The following is a 19,454-nucleotide window of genomic DNA, read 5'->3' on the forward strand; positions in this document are numbered from 1 at the left end:
CAAATTAAAAAAGCTCATAATATATACTAGCAAAGAAATTGTGTACGACAGACGTGCGTTTCAGCTACAAAAGACTGATTGGTGACACTGGAAAATTAAAAAAGTTAAAATGGCCAAAAAAAGCATTGAGGACCAAAACATCATAAGCATTTGCCAAAAGCAGCTAATGTAATCTAGTCCTGGGAAAGGGAATCATTAGAATTTGGTCACTAAATCCTTAAAGACATCACACCTCACCATTCTGTAACTTTCTTAAGTTAAACAAGCTATACGCTTAATATAAAAACGAATAAATTAGATTTCGAATTCAATATTTAACGTTTGACTTGAGCTGATATTACAAAGACCTACCTATTTCACAGTGAACTCCATTATAACCTGGAGCACATGTGCAGGTGTATCCATTCACTTCATCAGTACAGCTACCTCCATTATCACAGGGGCTAGACGCGCATTCATTTATATCTGTTAAATTATACAAAATAAAAGATGTTTAATGGGAAGTTGCAATTCACAGAAACGCTCATCATAGCTACTATCATACAAATTTTGTAAGCCAGACGCCCGTATTGTCTACAAAAGACCCATCAGTAACGCTCGAATAAAAAAATACAAAGGTACAAAAAAGTACAGAGTTGAAGAGCATCGTGGAAACAAAATTTCTCGAAGTTTTTGCCGAATTAAGCTAAAGTCATTCTTTGTTGGAATAGAAAATCCTTAGTATTTGGTCATAAATTCTTATGAACATCACATTGCTCGTTTCCATTCTTTCACTTTTTGAGTGAAACTTACTTAATCCAGCATTACAACAAGGTCTGATTTAGATTTTAAAAATTAGTCTTTAAACATTTCATTTTCAACTTGAGCTGATAAAATCCCGCTGAATGACGGAGACTTACCTATTTCACAGTGAACTCCATTATAACCTGGAGCACATGTGCAGGTGTATCCATTCACTTCATCAGTGCAGCTACCTCCGTGTTCACATGGTCCAGATGCACATTCATTTATATCTGTTAAATTATACAAAACAAAAGATGTTTAATTGGAAGTTGTAATCAACACAAATGCTCATCATAGATGCTAGCATAAAATTTTGTACGCAAGATGCATGTTTTGTCTACGAAGGACCAATCAGTGGCGCTCGAATCAAAAAGTTGACAAGGCCAATAAAAGGTACAAAATTGAAGGACAATGGGGACACAAAAATTCTAAACGTTTTGTCGAATTTAGCTGAGGTAATCTATTGTTGGAATAAAAAATCCGTAGTATTTGTTCATTAATCCTTATGAACATTACACTGTCTGTCTTCATTTTTAACTTCCTTAAATGAAACTTACTATTAAAAGCAGTATAATACAGGTCTTTATTTGATTTTGAAAATCAGTCTTTTGATATATCTTTTCTGACTTGAGCTGACAAATCCCATGGATTGACAAAATCTTACCTATTTCACAGTGAACTCCATTATAACCTGGCGCACATGTGCAGGTGTATCTATTCACTTCATCTGTACAGCTACCTCCATTATCACAAGGTCCAGACGCACATTCATCAATATCTGTAAACAAAAAGATGATCTGTGTAAACAGACCAGACACTTGTAAAGGTGGTCCAATTGGTACCCTACAAAAACTTATACTTAGTCAGACAATCAAGTTCCTTATGTGTACATATTCAAAATGACATCAAATTTTTATAGCAAATAAATCATATTTTCTGAATGACGTTTCGACAGAGGAAGCTTCACGTTGAGTTCATATGCTTTCGACATATACAATACACATTATCATTAGAAGATAGAAGAAATATTGAGTTTTTGTCCTACAAACTCACTATATTCCAATGTGTTATATACCACACATATTTTCAAATATTACTTACTATTGTTTTACAAAGGGGTGAAAACCATTGTTGAATTCTAAAATGTTTCCGTTTTGTCTTACTTGTTTGACAGTTATTGTCTGTATATCCAGCGGCACATGTGCAGGTGTATTCGTTTATTCCATCAGTACAGGTACCTCCATTCTGACATGGCTTTGGAGCACATTCGTCTATATCTTAATGGTATTAAAAAAGAAAAGTTAGTTGTTTTATAAGCAATGCTTTGCATCAAAAGGTTCTGTCTTTTACATCTGCAGTCAATGAATCAACATACTTCATATTTTGTTACCTTAACCGAAATTCTATGAACTAAAGGCAAATCTGTGTTGTTTTCACAATATATAGCAGAATATCTCATTTCATTACAAATGATAAAATGAGATGACACTAATAAAAAAACTGTCTTCTTACTTATTTCACAATGAACTCCGTCATATCCGGGGACACATGAACATGTGTATCCATTCACATTATCTGTACAGCTACCTCCGTGTTCACATGGTCCAGATGCACATTCATTGATATCTGTTAAATTATATCAAACAAAAGATGTTTAATGGGACGATGCAATCAACAAAACAGCTCATCATATATACTAGCATAGAAATTATGTACGCCAGACGTGCGTTTCGGTTACAAAAGACTAATCGGTGACGCTCTAATAAAAAAGTTAAAAAATGGCCAAATAAGTACAAAGTTGAAGAGCATTGCGGACCAAACAATCATAAACATTTGTCAAAAGCAGATAATGTAATCTATTCCTGGGGAAAAAAATCCTGATTATTTGGTCACCAAATCCTTTCACACCTCATAACTCACCATTCTATAACTTTCTAAAGTGAAACAAACTGAACGATAAATATAAAAAAGGACCGAATTTACATTTCGAAATTCAGTCTTTCATTATTTAATGTTTGACTTGAGCTGACAAAACCCGCTGAATGACAGACTTACCTCTTTCACAGTGAACTCCATTATAACCTGGAGCACATGTGCAAGTGTATCCATTCACTTCATCAGTACAGCTACCTCCGTGTTCACATGGTCCAGATGCACATTCATTTATATCTGTTAAATTATACAAAACAAAAGATGTTTAATGGGAAGTTGCAATCAACACACACGCTCATCATAGATGCTAGCATCGAAATTTGTACGCAAGATGCATGTTTTGTCTACGAAGGACCCATCAGTGGCGCTCGAATCAAAAAGTTGATAAGGTCAATAAAAGATACAAAATTGAAGGGCATTTTGGACACAACAATTCTAAACGTTTTGTCGAATTTAGCTGAGGTATTCTATTGTTGGAATAAAACATCCGTAGTATTTGTTCATTAATCCTTATGAACATCAAATTGTCTGTCTTCATTCTTTAAATTCATAAAATGAAACTTACTATTAAAAGCAGTATGAAAACAAGGTCTTAATCTGATTGTGAAAATCAGTCTTTTGATATGTCTTTTCTGACTTGAGCTGACAAATCCCATGGATTGACAAAATCTTACCTATTTCACAGTGAACTCCATTATAACCTGGCGCACATGTGCAGGTGTATCCATTCACTTCATCTGTACAGCTACCTCCATTATCACAAGGTGCAGACGCACATTCATCAATATCTGTAAACAAATAGATGATCTGTGTAAATAGACCAGAAACTAGTAAAGGTGGTCCAATTGGTACCCTACAAAAACTTATACTTAGTCAGACAATCAAGTTCCTTATGTGTACATATTCAAAATGACATCAAATTTTTATAGCAAGTAAATAATTTTTCGACAGAGGAAGCCTCACGTTGAGTTCATATGCTTTCAACATATACAATACACATTATCATTAGAAGATAGAAGAAATGTTGAGTTTTTGTCCTACAAACTCACTATATTCCAATGGGTTATATACCACACATATTTTCAAATATTACTTACTATTGTTTTACAAAGGGGTGAAAACCACTGTTGGAATCAAAAATGTTTCCATTTTGTCTTACTTGTTTGACAGTTATTGTCTGTATATCCAGCGGCACATGTGCAGGTGTATTCGTTTATTCCATCAGTACAGGTACCTCCATTCTGACATGGCTTTGGAGCACATTCGTCTATATCTGAATGATATTGAAAAAGAAAAGTTAGTTGTTTTATAAGCAATGCTTTGCATCAAAAGGTTCTGCCTTTTACATCTGCAATCAATGAAGCAACATATTTCATATTTTGTAACCTTAACCGAAATTCTATGAACTAAAGGCAAATCTGTGTTGTTCTCACAACATATAGCAGAATATCTCATTTAATTACTAATGATAAAATGAGATGACACAATTAAAAAAACTGTTTTCTTACTTATTTCACAATGAACTCCGTCATATCCGGGGACACATGAACATGTGTATCCATTCACATTATCTGCACAGCTACCTCCGTGTTCACATGGTCCAGATGCACATTCATTGATATCTGTTAAATTATATAAAACAAAAGATGTTTAATGGGACGACGCAATCAACAAAAAAGCTCATCATATATACTAGCATAGAAATTGTGTACGCCAGACGTGCGTTTCGGCTACAAAAGACTGATCGGTGACGCTCTAATAAAAAAGTTAAAAAATGGCCAAATAAGTACAAAGTTGAAGAGCATTGCGGACCAAAAAATCATAAACATTTGTCAAAAGCAGATAATGTAATCTATTCCTGGAAAAGACAATCCTGATTATTTGGTCACCAAATCTTTTCACACCTCATAACTCACCATTCTATAACTTTCTAAAGTGAAACAAACTGAACGATAAATATAAAAAAGGACCGAATTTACATTTCGAAATTCAGTCTTTCATTATTTGATGTTTGACTTGAGCTGACAAAACCCGCTGAATGACAGACTTACCTCTTTCACAGTGAACTCCATTATAACCTGGAGCACATGTGCAGGTGTATCCATTCACTTCATCAGTACAGCTACCTCCGTGTTCACATGGTCCAGATGCACATTCATTTATATCTGTTAAATTATACAAAACAAAAGATGTTTAATGGGAAGTTGCAATCAACACACACGCTCATCATAGATGCTAGCATAGAAATTTGTACGCAAGATGCATGTTTCGTCTACAAAGGACCCATCAGTGGCGCTCGAATCAAAAGTTGATAAGGCCAATAAAAGATACAAAATTGAAGTCATTGAGGACACAAAAATTCTAAACGTTTTGTCGAATTTAGCTGAGGTATTCTATTGTTGGAATAAAAATCCGTAGTATTTGTTCATTAATTCTTATGAACATCACATTGTCTGTCTTCATTCTTTAAATTCCTAAAATGAAACGCATTATTAAAAGCAGTATGAAAAGAAGGTCTTAATTTGATTTTGAAAATCAGTCTTTTGATATGACTTTTCTGACTTGAGCTGACAAATCCCATGGATTGACAAAATCTTACCTATTTCACAGTGAACTCCATTATAACCTGGCGCACATGTGCAGGTGTATCCATTCACTTCATCTGTACAGCTACCTCCATTATCACAAGGTCCAGACGCACATTCATCAATATCTGTAAACAAAAAGATGATCTGTGTAAATAGACCAGAAACTAGTAAAGGTGGTCCAATTGGTACCCTACAAAAACTTATACTTAGTCAGACAATCAAGTTCCTTATGTGTACATATTCAAAATGACATCAAATTTTTATAGCAAGTAAATCATATTTTCTGACTGACGTTTCGACAGAGGAAGCCTCACGTTGAGTGCATATGCTTTCGACATATACAATACACATTATCATTAGAAGATAGAAGAAATATTGAGTTTTTGTCCTACAAACTCACTATATTCCAATGTGTTATATACCACACATATTTTCAAATATTACTTACTATTGTTTTACAAAGGGGTGAAAACCACTGTTGGATTCAAAAATGTTTCCATTTTGTCTTACTTGTTTGACAGTTATTATCTGTATATCCAGCGGCACATGTGCAGGTGTATTCGTTTATTCCATCAGTACAGGTACCTCCATTCTGACATGGCTTTGGAGCACATTCGTCTATATCTGAATGATATTGAAAAAGAAAAGTTAGTTGTTTTATAAGCAATGCTTTGCATCAAAAGGTTCTGCCTTTTACATCTGAAATCAATGAATCAACATATTTCATATTTTGTAACCTTAACCGAAATTCTATGAACTAAAGGCAAATCTGTGTTGTTCTCACAACATACAGCAGAATATCTCATTTAATTACAAATGATAAAATGAGATGACACTAATAGAAAACTGTCTTCTTACTTATTTCACAATGAACTCCGTCATATCCGGGAACACACGAACATGTGTATCCATTCACATTATCTGTACAGCTACCTCCGTGTTCACATGGTCCAGATGCACATTCATTGATATCTGTTAAATTATATAAACAAAAGATGTTTAATGGGACGACGCAATCAACAAAAAAGCTCATCATATATACTAGCATAGAAATTGTGTACGCCAGACGTGCGTTTCGGCTACAAAAGACTAATCGGTGACGCTCTAATAAAAAAGTAAAAAAATGGCCAAATAAGTGCAAAGTTGAAGAGCATTGCGGACCAAAAAATCATGAACATTTGTCGAAAGCAGATAATGTAATCTATTCCTGGGAAAGAAAATCCTGATTATTTGGTCACCAAATCCTTTCACACCTCATAACTCACCATTCTATAACTTTCTAAAGTGAAACAAACTGAACGATAAATATAAAAAAGGACCAAATTTACATTTCGAAATTCAGTCTTTCATTATTTGATGTTTGACTTGAGCTGACAAAACCCGCTGAATGACAGACTTACCTCTTTCACAGTGAACTCCATTATAACCTGGAGCACATGTGCAGGTGTATCCATTCACTTCATCAGTACAGCTACCTCCATGTTCACATGGTCCAGATGCACATTCATTTATATCTGTTAAATTATACAAAACAAAAGATGTTTAATGGGAAGTTGCAATCAACACACACGCTCATCATAGATGCTAGCATAGAAATTTGTACGCAAGATGCATGTTTCGTCTACAAAGGACCCATCAGTGGCGCTCGAATCAAAAGTTGATAAGGCCAATAAAAGATACAAAATTGAAGGGCATTGAGGACACAAAAATTCTAAACGTTTTGTCGAATTTAGCTGAGGTATTCTATTGTTGGAATAAACAATCCGTAGTATTTGTTCATTAATCCTTATGAACATCACATTGTCTGTCTTCATTCTTTAAATTCCTACAATGAAACGCACTATTAAAAGCAGTATGAAAACAAGGTCTTAATTTGATTTTGAAAATCAGTCTTTTGATATATCTTTTCTGACTTGAGCTGACAAATCCCATGGATTGACAAAATCTTACCTATTTCACAGTGAACTCCATTATAACCTGGAGCACATGTGCAGGTGTATCCATTCACTTCATCTGTACAGCTACCTCCATTATCACAAGGTCCAGACGCACATTCATCAATATCTGTAAACAAAAAGATGATCTGTGTAAACAGACCAGAAACTAGTAAAGGTGGTCCAATTGGTACCCTACAAAAACTTATACTTAGTCAGACAATCAAGTTCCTTATGTGTACATATTCAAAATGACATCAAATTTTTATAGCAAGTAAATCATATTTTCTGACTGACGTTTCGACAAAGGAAGCCTCACGTTGAGTGCATATGCTTTCGACATATACAATACACATTATCATTAGAAGATAGAAGAAATATTGAGTTTTTGTCCTACAAACTCACTATATTCCAATGTGTTATATATCACACATATTTTCAAATATTACTTACTATTGTTTTACAAAGGGGTGAAAACCACTGTTGGATTCAAAAATGTTTCCATTTTGTCTTACTTGTTTGACAGTTATTATCTGTATATCCAGCGGCACATGTGCAGGTGTATTCGTTTATTCCATCAGTACAGGTACCTCCATTCTGACATGGCTTTGGAGCACATTCGTCTATATCTGAATGGTATTGAAAAAGAAAAGTTAGTTGTTTTATAAGCAATGCTTTGCATCAAAAGGTTTTGCCTTTTACATCTGCAATCAATGAATCAACATATTTCATATTTTGTAACCTTAACCGAAATTCTATGAACTAAAGGCAAATCTGTGTTGTTCTCAAAACAAATAGCAGAATATCTCATTTAATTACAAATGATAGAATGAGATGACACTAATAAAAAAAACTGTCTTCTTACTTATTTCACAATGAACTCCGTAATATCCGGGGACACATGAACATGTGTATCCATTCACATTATCTGTACAGCTACCTCCGTGTTCACATGGTCCAGATGCACATTCATTGATATCTGTTAAATTATATAAAACAAAAGATGTGTAATGGGAAGTTGCAATCAACACACACTCTCATCATAGATGCTAGCATAGAAATTTGTACGCAAGATGCATGTTTCGTCTACAAAGGACCCATCAGTGGCGCTCGAATCAAAAGTTGATAAGGCCAATACAAGATACAAAATTGAAGGGCATTGAGGACACAAAAATTCTAAACGTTTTGTCGAATTTAGCTGAGGTATTCTATTGTTGGAATAAATAATCCGTGGTATTTGTTCATTAATCCTTATGAACATCACATTGTCTGTCTTCATTCTTTAAATTCCTACAATGAAACGCACTATTAAAAGCAGTATGAAAACAAGGTCTTAATTTGATTTTGAAAATCAGTCTTTTGATATATCTTTTCTGACTTGAGCTGACAAATCCCATGGATTGACAAAATCTTACCTATTTCACAGTGAACTCCATTATAACCTGGAGCACATGTGCAGGTGTATCCATTCACTTCATCTGTACAGCTACCTCCATTATCACAAGGTCCAGACGAACATTCATCAATATCTGTAAACAAAAAGATGATCAGTGTAAACAAACCAGAAACTAGTAAAGGTGGTCCAATTGGTACCCTACAAAAACTTATACTTAGTCAGACAATCAAGTTCCTTATGTATACATATTCAAAATGACATCAAACTAATACTTCGTCAGACAATCAAGTTCCTTATGTGTACATATTCAAAATGACATCAAATTTTTATAGCAAGTAAATCATATTTTCTGACTGACGTTTCGACAGAGGAGGCCTCACGTTGAGTTCATGTGCTTTTGACATATACAATACACATTATCATTAGAAGAAATATTGAGTTTTTGTCCCACAAACTCACTATATTCCAATGTGTTATGTACCACACTTATTTTCAAATATTACTTACTATTGTTTTATAAAGGGGTATAAACCACTGTTGAATTCTAAAATGTTTCCATTTTGTCTTACTTGTTTGACAGTTATTGTCTGTATATCCAGCGTCACATGTGCAGGTGTATTCGTTTATTCCATCAGTACAGGTACCTCCATTCTGACATGGCTTTGGGGCACATTCGTCTATATCTGAATTGTATTGAAAAAGAAAAGTTAGTTGTTTTATAAGCAACGCTTTGCATCAAAGGGTTCTGCCCTTTTACATCTGAAATCAATGAATCAACATATTTCATATTTTGTAACCTTAACCGAAATTCTATGAACTAAAGGCAAATCTGTGTTGTTCTCAAAACAAATAGCAGAATATCTCATTTAATTACAAATGATAGAATGAGATGACACTAATAAAAAAAACTGTCTTCTTACTTATTTCACAATGAACTCCGTAATATCCGGGGACACATGAACATGTGTATCCATTCACATTATCTGTACAGCTACCTCCGTGTTCACATGGTCCAGATGCACATTCATTGATATCTGTTAAATTATATAAAACAAAAGATGTGTAATGGGAAGTTGCAATCAACACACACTCTCATCATAGATGCTAGCATAGAAATTTGTACGCAAGATGCATGTTTCGTCTACAAAGGACCCATCAGTGGCGCTCGAATCAAAAGTTGATAAGGCCAATACAAGATACAAAATTGAAGGGCATTGAGGACACAAAAATTCTAAACGTTTTGTCGAATTTAGCTGAGGTATTCTATTGTTGGAATAAATAATCCGTGGTATTTGTTCATTAATCCTTATGAACATCACATTGTCTGTCTTCATTCTTTAAATTCCTACAATGAAACGCACTATTAAAAGCAGTATGAAAACAAGGTCTTAATTTGATTTTGAAAATCAGTCTTTTGATATATCTTTTCTGACTTGAGCTGACAAATCCCATGGATTGACAAAATCTTACCTATTTCACAGTGAACTCCATTATAACCTGGAGCACATGTGCAGGTGTATCCATTCACTTCATCTGTACAGCTACCTCCATTATCACAAGGTCCAGACGAACATTCATCAATATCTGTAAACAAAAAGATGATCAGTGTAAACAAACCAGAAACTAGTAAAGGTGGTCCAATTGGTACCCTACAAAAACTTATACTTAGTCAGACAATCAAGTTCCTTATGTATACATATTCAAAATGACATCAAACTAATACTTCGTCAGACAATCAAGTTCCTTATGTGTACATATTCAAAATGACATCAAATTTTTATAGCAAGTAAATCATATTTTCTGACTGACGTTTCGACAGAGGAGGCCTCACGTTGAGTTCATGTGCTTTTGACATATACAATACACATTATCATTAGAAGAAATATTGAGTTTTTGTCCCACAAACTCACTATATTCCAATGTGTTATGTACCACACTTATTTTCAAATATTACTTACTATTGTTTTATAAAGGGGTATAAACCACTGTTGAATTCTAAAATGTTTCCATTTTGTCTTACTTGTTTGACAGTTATTGTCTGTATATCCAGCGTCACATGTGCAGGTGTATTCGTTTATTCCATCAGTACAGGTACCTCCATTCTGACATGGCTTTGGGGCACATTCGTCTATATCTGAATTGTATTGAAAAAGAAAAGTTAGTTGTTTTATAAGCAACGCTTTGCATCAAAGGGTTCTGCCCTTTTACATCTGAAATCAATGAATCAACATATTTCATATTTTGTAACCTTAACCGAAATTCTATGAATTAAAGGCAAATCTGTGTTGTTCTCACAACATATAGCAGAATATCTCATTTAATTACAAATGATAGAATAAGATGACACTAATAGAAAACTGTCTTCTTACTTATTTCACAATGAACTCCGTCATATCCGGGAACACACGAACATGTGTATCCATTCACATTATCTGTACAGCTACTTCCGTGTTCACATGGTCCAGATGCACATTCATTGATATCTGTTAAATTATATAAAACAAAAGATGTGTTATGGGAAGTTGCAATCAACACACACGCTCATCATAGATGCTAGCATAGAAATTTGTACGCGAGATGCATGTTTCGTCTACAAAGGACCCATCAGTGGCGCTCGAATCAAAAGTTGATAAGGCCAATAAAAGATACAAAATTGAAGGGCATTGAGGACACAAAAATTCTAAACGTTTTGTCGAATTTAGCTGAGGTATTCTATTGTTGGAATAAATAATCCGTGGTATTTGTTCATTAATCCTTATGAACATCACATTGTCTGTCTTCATTCTTTAAATTCCTACAATGAAACGCACTATTAAAAGCAGTATGAAAAGAAGGTCTTAATTTGATTTTGAAAATCAGTCTTTTGATATATCTTTTCTGACTTGAGCTGACAAATCCCATGGATTGACAAAATCTTACCTATTTCACAGTGAACTCCATTATAACCTGGAGCACATGTGCAGGTGTATCCATTCACTTCATCTGTACAGCTACCTCCATTATCACAAGGTCCAGACGAACATTCATCAATATCTGTAAACAAAAAGATGATCTGTGTAAACAAACCAGAAACTAGTAAAGGTGGTCCAATTGGTACCCTACAAAAACTTATACTTAGTCAGACAATCAAGTTCCTTATGTATACATATTCAAAATGACATCAAACTAATACTTCGTCAGACAATCAAGTTCCTTATGTGTACATATTCAAAATGACATCAAATTTTTATAGCAAGTAAATCATATTTTCTGACTGACGTTTCGACAGAGGAAGCCTCACGTTGAGTTCATGTGCTTTTGACATATACAATACACATTATCATTAGAAGAAATATTGAGTTTTTGTCCCACAAACTCACTATATTCCAATGTGTTATGTACCACACTTATTTTCAAATATTACTTACTATTGTTTTACAAAGGGGTATAAACCACTGTTGAATTCTAAAATGTTTCCATTTTGTCTTACTTGTTTGACAGTTATTGTCTGTATATCCAGCGTCACATGTGCAGGTGTATTCGTTTATTCCATCAGTACAGGTACCTCCATTCTGACATGGCTTTGGAGCACATTCGTCTATATCTGAATTGTATTGAAAAAGAAAAGTTAGTTGTTTTATAAGCAACGCTTTGCATCAAAGGGTTCTGCCCTTTTACATCTGAAATCAATGAATCAACATATTTCATATTTTGTAACCTTAACCGAAATTCTATGAATTAAAGGCAAATCTGTGTTGTTCTCACAACATATAGCAGAATATCTCATTTAATTACAAATGATAGAATAAGATGACACTAATAGAAAACTGTCTTCTTACTTATTTCACAATGAACTCCGTCATATCCGGGAACACACGAACATGTGTATCCATTCACATTATCTGTACAGCTACCTCCGTGTTCACATGGTCCAGATGCACATTCATTGATATCTGTTAAATTATATAAAACAAAAGATGTTTAATGGGACGACGCAATCAACAAAAAAGCTCATCATATATACTAGCATAGAAATTGTGTACGCCAGACGTGCGTTTCGGCTACAAAAGACTAATCGGTGACGCTCTAATAAAAAAGTAAAAAAATGGCCAAATAAGTGCAAAGTTGAAGAGCATTGCGGACCAAAAAATCATGAACATTTGTCGAAAGCAGATAATGTAATCTATTCCTGGGAAAGAAAATCCTGATTATTTGGTCACCAAATCTTTTCACACCTCATAACTCACCATTCTATAACTTTCTAAAGTGAAACAAACTGAACGATAAATATAAAAAAGGACCAAATTTACATTTCGAAATTCAGTCTATCATTATTTGATGTTTGACTTGAGCTGACAAAACCCGCTGAATGACAGACTTACCTCTTTCACAGTGAACTCCATTATAACCTGGAGCACATGTGCAGGTGTATCCATTCACTTCATCAGTACAGCTACCTCCATGTTCACATGGTCCAGATGCACATTCATTTATATCTGTTAAATTATACAAAACAAAAGATGTTTAATGGGAAGTTGCAATCAACACACACGCTCATCATAGATGCTAGCATAGAAATTTGTACGCAAGATGCATGTTTCGTCTACAAAGGACCCATCAGTGGCGCTCGAATCAAAAGTTGATAAGGCCAATAAAAGATACAAAATTGAAGGGCATTGAGGACACAAAAATTCTAAACGTTTTGTCGAATTTAGCTGAGGTATTCTATTGTTGGAATAAATAATCCGTAGTATTTGTTCATTAATCCTTATGAACATCACATTGTCTGTCTTCATTCTTTAAATTCCTACAATGAAACGCACTATTAAAAGCAGTATGAAAACAAGGTCTTAATTTGATTTTGAAAATCAGTCTTTTGATATATCTTTTCTGACTTGAGCTGACAAATCCCATGGATTGACAAAATCTTACCTATTTCACAGTGAACTCCATTATAACCTGGAGCACATGTGCAGGTGTATCCATTCACTTCATCTGTACAGCTACCTCCATTATCACATGGTCCAGACGAACATTCATCAATATCTGTAAACAAAAAGATGATCTGTGTAAACAGACCAGAAACTAGTAAAGGTGGTCCAATTGGTACCCTACAAAAACTTATACTTAGTCAGACAATCAGTTCCTTATGTATACATATTCAAAATGACATCAAACTAATACTTCGTCAGACAATCAAGTTCCTTATGTGTACATATTCAAAATGACATCAAATTTTTATAGCAAGTAAATCATATTTTCTGACTGACGTTTCGACAGAGGAAGCCTCACGTTGAGTTCATGTGCTTTTGACATATACAATACACATTATCATTAGAAGAAATATTGAGTTTTTGTCCTACAAACTCACTATATTCCAATGTGTTATGTACCACACTTATTTTCAAATATTACTTACTATTGTTTTACAAAGGGGTATAAACCACTGTTGAATTCTAAAATGTTTCCATTTTGTCTTACTTGTTTGACAGTTATTGTCTGTATATCCAGCGGCACATGTGCAGGTGTATTCGTTTATTCCATCAGTACAGGTACCGCCATTCTGACATGGCTTTGGGGCACATTCGTCTATATCTGAATTGTATTGAAAAAGAAAAGTTAGTTGTTTTATAAGCAACGCTTTGCATCAAAGGGTTCTGCCCTTTTACATCTGAAATCAATGAATCAACATATTTCATATTTTGTAACCTTAACCGAAATTCTATGAATTAAAGGCAAATCTGTGTTGTTCTCACAACATATAGCAGAATATCTCATTTAATTACAAATGATAGAATAAGATGACACTAATAGAAAACTGTCTTCTTACTTATTTCACAATGAACTCCGTCATATCCGGGAACACACGAACATGTGTATCCATTCACATTATCTGTACAGCTACCTCCGTGTTCACATGGTCCAGATGCACATTCATTGATATCTGTTAAATTATACAAAACAAAAGATGTTTAATGAGAAGACGCAATCAACAAACAAGCTCATCATTTATACTAGCATAGAAATTGTGTACGCAATACGTGTTTTTCGGCTACAAAAAACTGATCGGTGACACGCTAATAAAAAAGTAAAGAAATGGCCAAATAAGTGCAAAGTTGAAGAGCATTGCGGACCCAAAAATCATAAACATTTGTCAAATGCAGCTAATGTAATCCAATTTGGGAAAGAAAATCCTGCTAATTTGGTCACCAAATCCTTTCACACCTCATAACTCACCATTCTATAACTTTCTAAAGTTAAACAAACTGAACGATAAATATAATACAGGACTGAATTTAGATTTCGAAAATCAGTCTTTCATTACTTAAAGTTTGACTTGATCTGACAAAACCCGCTGAATGACAACGACTTACCTCTTTCACAGTGAACTCCATTATAACCTGGAGCACATGTACAGGTATATCCATTCACTTCATCAGTACAGCTACCTCCGTGTTCACATGGTCCAGATGCACATTCATTTATATCTGTTAAATTATACAAAACAAAAGCTGTTTAATGGGAAGTTGCAATCAACAAAAAAGCCCATCATAGATGCTAGCATAGACATTTTGTATGCCAGACATTCGTATTGTCTAAAAAATACACATTAGTAACGCTTGAATTAAAAAAATATACAAAGGTAAAAAAATGTAGAGTTGAGCATCGAGGACACAGAAATTAGAAATTAAAAAAATTGCCAACTTCAGCTTAAGTAATCTGTTGTTAGAATAGAAAATCCTTATTTGGTCAATGGTCCTTATAAACATCACATTGTTTGTTTCCATTCTTTTACTTCTTGAGTGAAACCTACTAAATGCGGCATAAATACAAGGTCTGAATTAGATTTTGAAAATTAGTCTTTCAAAATTTCATTTTTAACTTGAGCTGACAAAACCCGCTGAATAACAAAATCTTACCTATTTCACAGTGAACTCCATTATAACCTGGAGCACATGTGCAGGTGTACCCATTCACTTCATCAGTACAGCTACCCCCATTATCACAGGGGCCAGACGCACATTCATCAATATCTGTAAAAAAAACAATATAATGTGTGTTAAAAGACCATTAACAATGGTAAAGGTGATCCAATCGGTTCCTTAAAAAAACTATACTAAGTCAGACAATCAAGTTCTTTGTGTGCACATATTAAAATGACATCAAATTTTTATAGCAAGTAAATAATATTTCAGGACTGACGTTTCAACAGAGGAAGCCTCACGTTGAGTTTTATGTTTCCGACATATACAATACACATTACTATTAGAAGAAATAATGAAGCTTACTATTAAAAGCAGTATAAAAGCAAGGTTTTAATTAGATTATGAAAGTCAGTCCTTCAACATTCATTTATATCTGTTAAATTATACAAAGCAAAAGATGTTTAATGGGAAGTTGCAATCAACAAAAACGCTCATCATAGATGCTAACATAGAAATTTTGTACGCACATGCCAGATGCGCGTTTCGTCGACAAAGGACATATCAGTAGCGATCGAATCAAGGAGTTGAAGAGGCCAATAACAGGTACAGAGGGCATTGAGGACACAAAAATCCTTAATGTTTCGTCGAATTTGGCTGAAGTAATATATTGATGGAATAGAAAGTCCTTAGTATTTGATCCCTCAATCCTTTAGAACATCACATTGTCTGTCTCAATTCTTAAACTTCTTTAATGAAACTTTCTATTAAAAGCATTAAAAAACCTATACTAAGTCAGACAATCAAGTTCCTTATGTGCACATATTAAAATGACAACAAATTTTTATAGCAAGTAAATAATATTTTCGGACTGACGTTTCGACAGAGGAAGCCTCACGTTGTTTTTTTTATATTCTTCTGATATATACAATACATATTATTAATAGATTGATTGATTGATTGATTGTTGGTTGCTTAACGTCCAGTGGCAAATATTTCATGCATATTCAGGACGAGAACAAGTTCACAATAAATACAATAGGTAGGTTAATACAATTGAGGCCATCTGGGATGATGGTCAGGGAAATTTGGACTGCCACTGGAAAATGAGGGTATATTGGATAGGGTCAGAATGTTTGCCTTGCATCAGGCCACCTATGGACCCCTCAAAGAGTTGTTGCAAGGGTTCTTAACGTGCAAAGAGCGTCATCGGATTTAACGTCCCCCTTCTGACCGGACGTGACTGCGAACTTGATACATCCCGCACAGCCAAACGGACGCCCCACTTGGGCACGCGTTTTACTGCCGGTCGGGAGTAGACCAAGTGACCATATTTCTTTTCCCTAGTCACCCTTGGGGAGATTTTTAATAGAAGAAATATTGATTTTTTTTCTCATACAAACTCACTATTTCGTAATGTTTTATGTACCACACATACTTTCAAATAGTATTTCATTTTGTTTTAAATGGGAATGAAGAACCCTGTTCAGAATCTAAAATGTTTCCATTTTGTCTTACTTGTTTGACAGTTTTTGTCTGTATATCCAGCTGCACATGTGCAGGTATATGCATTTATTTCATCAGTACAGGTACCTCCATTCTGACATGGCTTTGGAGCACATTCGTCTATATCTGAATGTTATTAAAAAAGAAAAGTTAGTAGTTTCATGTGCGACCTTTTGCATCAAAAGGTTCTGCCCTTTACATCTGCAATCAATGAATCAAAATATTTTATAGTTTTTAACCTTAACAAAATTCTATGGACTAAAGGCCAATTAGTGATGTTCGCAGACCATATAGCAGTATATCTAATTTAATAACAAATGATAGAATTAGATCACACTAATACAAACTGTCTTCTTACTTATTTCACAATGAACTCCGTCATATCCGGGAACACACGAACATGTGTATCCATACAAGTTATCTGTACAGATACCTCCGTGATCACATGGTCCAGATGCACATTCATTTATATTTGTCGAATTATACAAAAAAAAAGATATTTAATGGGTGGACACAATCAACAAAAACGACTTTCATCTTTACTAGTATAGACATTTTGTAAGCCTAAAGCTTGTTTGGGCTACAACAGACTCATCAGTGACGCTCGAATACAAAAGGTTTATTAGTCGCAAAGACGTTCAAAGTTAAAGAAGAACATTAAGGACCCAAAACCTTATAAAATGTTTGTCAAAAACATGAATAGCAGACAATGTGATGTATTCCCGGAATAGAAAATCCTTACTAGATCCGTTCATCAAATCCTTTTAGACCTCAAATTGTTTGTTACCGTTCTGTAACTTCCTAAAGTTAAATTTACTGAATGATAATAAAAATAAGGACTGAATTAGTTTTTGATTTTCAGTCTTTCAACAATAACTTTTGACTAGAGCCGATAAATCACGCTGAATGACATAGACTCACTTGTTTCACAATGAACTCCGTCATATCCGGGAACACAATAACATGTGTAGCCATTCACATTATCTGTACAGCTACCTCCGTGTTTACATGGTCCAGATGCACATTCATTTATATCTGTTAAAGTATACAAAACGAAAGATGTTTATTGGAAAAATGCAATCCCCAAAAAGATCTATTTCTGAAACTATGAACAACAAAATTATTTATTTTGTAAAAAATATTTCCAATCTCAATTTATACTGTATACCTAACAACAAAAATATTTTTATTTACCTTTGTACATTATTTTAATTAGCGGTTATTTGTTCAAGTTTATTGTTAACTTTCTGTAATCATTTAACCTATCACAGCGGTAGACTGTTGTCCTAATTTATTCACAAAATTATTAATTTTGTAAAACAAATATTTCCTGCCTCAATTTATACTGTATACCTAACAACAAAAATATTTTCATTTACCTTTGTACATTATTTTAATTATCGGCCATTTGTTCAAGTTTAATGTTAACTTTCTGTAATCATTTAACCTATCACAGCGGTAGACTGTTGTCCTAATTTATTCACAAAATTATTAATTTTGTAAAAAAAATATTTCGTGCCTCAGTTTATACTGTATACCTCACAACAAAATTATTTTAATTTACCTATGTACATCATTGACTTTCTGAAATCATGTAACATATCACTGCGGCAGACTGTTGTCCTTATTATTCACTACTTATTTTGTTGATTTTGAATTGACATTATCATAGATCAAATTTGTTCGTTTAGTGTATGTTCACTTGTTGGCCATTTCAATTCATACTTTATAGTGTGTCTTTTTATGTTGTGATTTTCACTTTAGTTTCAGATAAGGTCGGTGTTTGGGAACTATAAAAACATTATAACCTGATGCTTTTTGTCTGTATCTGTCCGAAGTCTGGAACCTGATGTTCAGTAGTTGTTCTTTGTTGATGTGGTTAATAAGTGTTTCTCGTTTTTTGAGTGAATATAGCTTATACTGTTGAATATTTCGTTCGAATTATTAAAATAATAACAAATGGAAGTTTTTTAAGACCTTGACTGTTATTAAAACTAAGCATTTTTAATGCCCTTTATAGCATGCTGTACATGATCGGTATGAGCCAATGCTCCGTGTTGAAGACCGTACTATCACCATTCGTTAACTTTCTTACGTGACTCTGATTGAAATATAAAAATAAGCACTGAAATAGATATTGATAAATCTCGCTGAATGACAAAGACTTACCTATTTCACAGTGAACTCCATTATAACCTGGAGCACATGCACAGGTGTATCCATTCACTTTATCAGTACATCTACCTCCATTATCACAGGGTTCAGACGCACATTCATCAATATCTGTAAACAATAAGATGTTATTTAGAACATTGAAAATTGTTTGTTACAATTAGTACCCTTTATAAATATGTAATTAATGTATACCTAGTCAGACAATCATGTTCAATATGCGTTACTTTTCAAATGAAAT

At 34.0% G+C, this 19,454-nt stretch overlaps 2 protein-coding genes across 5 annotated transcripts in view; both read right to left on the bottom strand.

Moving 5' to 3' along the window:
- Window positions 1-19,454, bottom strand: part of LOC143048658 (uncharacterized) — an 88,425-nt gene that overhangs the window by 12,576 nt on the left and 56,395 nt on the right. For 3 of the 4 annotated variants that reach the window (XM_076222453.1, XM_076222452.1, XM_076222450.1), the window contains 15 exons: window positions 7,254-7,367; window positions 6,704-6,817; window positions 6,162-6,275; window positions 5,814-5,927; window positions 5,315-5,428; window positions 4,767-4,880; window positions 4,224-4,337; window positions 3,875-3,988; window positions 3,390-3,503; window positions 2,839-2,952; window positions 2,296-2,409; window positions 1,947-2,060; window positions 1,448-1,561; window positions 900-1,013; window positions 352-465 (listed from right to left, as the gene is read on the bottom strand). In XM_076222453.1, coding sequence (XP_076078568.1) covers window positions 352-465; window positions 900-1,013; window positions 1,448-1,561; window positions 1,947-2,060; window positions 2,296-2,409; window positions 2,839-2,952; window positions 3,390-3,503; window positions 3,875-3,988; window positions 4,224-4,337; window positions 4,767-4,880; window positions 5,315-5,428; window positions 5,814-5,927; window positions 6,162-6,275; window positions 6,704-6,817; window positions 7,254-7,367 — 1,710 coding nt within the window. Of the gene's footprint in view, window positions 1-351; window positions 466-899; window positions 1,014-1,447; window positions 1,562-1,946; window positions 2,061-2,295; window positions 2,410-2,838; window positions 2,953-3,389; window positions 3,504-3,874; window positions 3,989-4,223; window positions 4,338-4,766; window positions 4,881-5,314; window positions 5,429-5,813; window positions 5,928-6,161; window positions 6,276-6,703; window positions 6,818-7,253; window positions 7,368-14,093; window positions 14,208-14,442; window positions 14,557-14,986; window positions 15,101-15,532; window positions 15,647-17,053; window positions 17,168-17,399; window positions 17,514-17,962; window positions 18,077-19,210; window positions 19,325-19,454 lie in introns of all 4 variants that reach the window. The other variant, XM_076222449.1, reaches the window with a different exon arrangement.
- LOC143048807 (uncharacterized) lies at window positions 9,499-13,928 on the bottom strand. Its single transcript, XM_076222675.1, has 10 exons — window positions 13,883-13,928; window positions 13,545-13,658; window positions 12,995-13,108; window positions 12,452-12,565; window positions 12,103-12,216; window positions 11,553-11,666; window positions 11,003-11,116; window positions 10,654-10,767; window positions 10,104-10,217; window positions 9,499-9,667 (listed from the first exon to the last, which is right to left on the bottom strand). Exons 1-10 carry the CDS (start codon window positions 13,926-13,928, stop codon window positions 9,504-9,506), a joined length of 1,122 nt encoding a protein of 373 aa, XP_076078790.1. The 3' UTR covers window positions 9,499-9,503.

The sequence above is a fragment of the Mytilus galloprovincialis genome, chromosome 10, assembly GCF_965363235.1.
Source record: "Mytilus galloprovincialis chromosome 10, xbMytGall1.hap1.1, whole genome shotgun sequence".
Taxonomy (NCBI): Eukaryota; Metazoa; Mollusca; class Bivalvia; order Mytilida; family Mytilidae; genus Mytilus; species Mytilus galloprovincialis.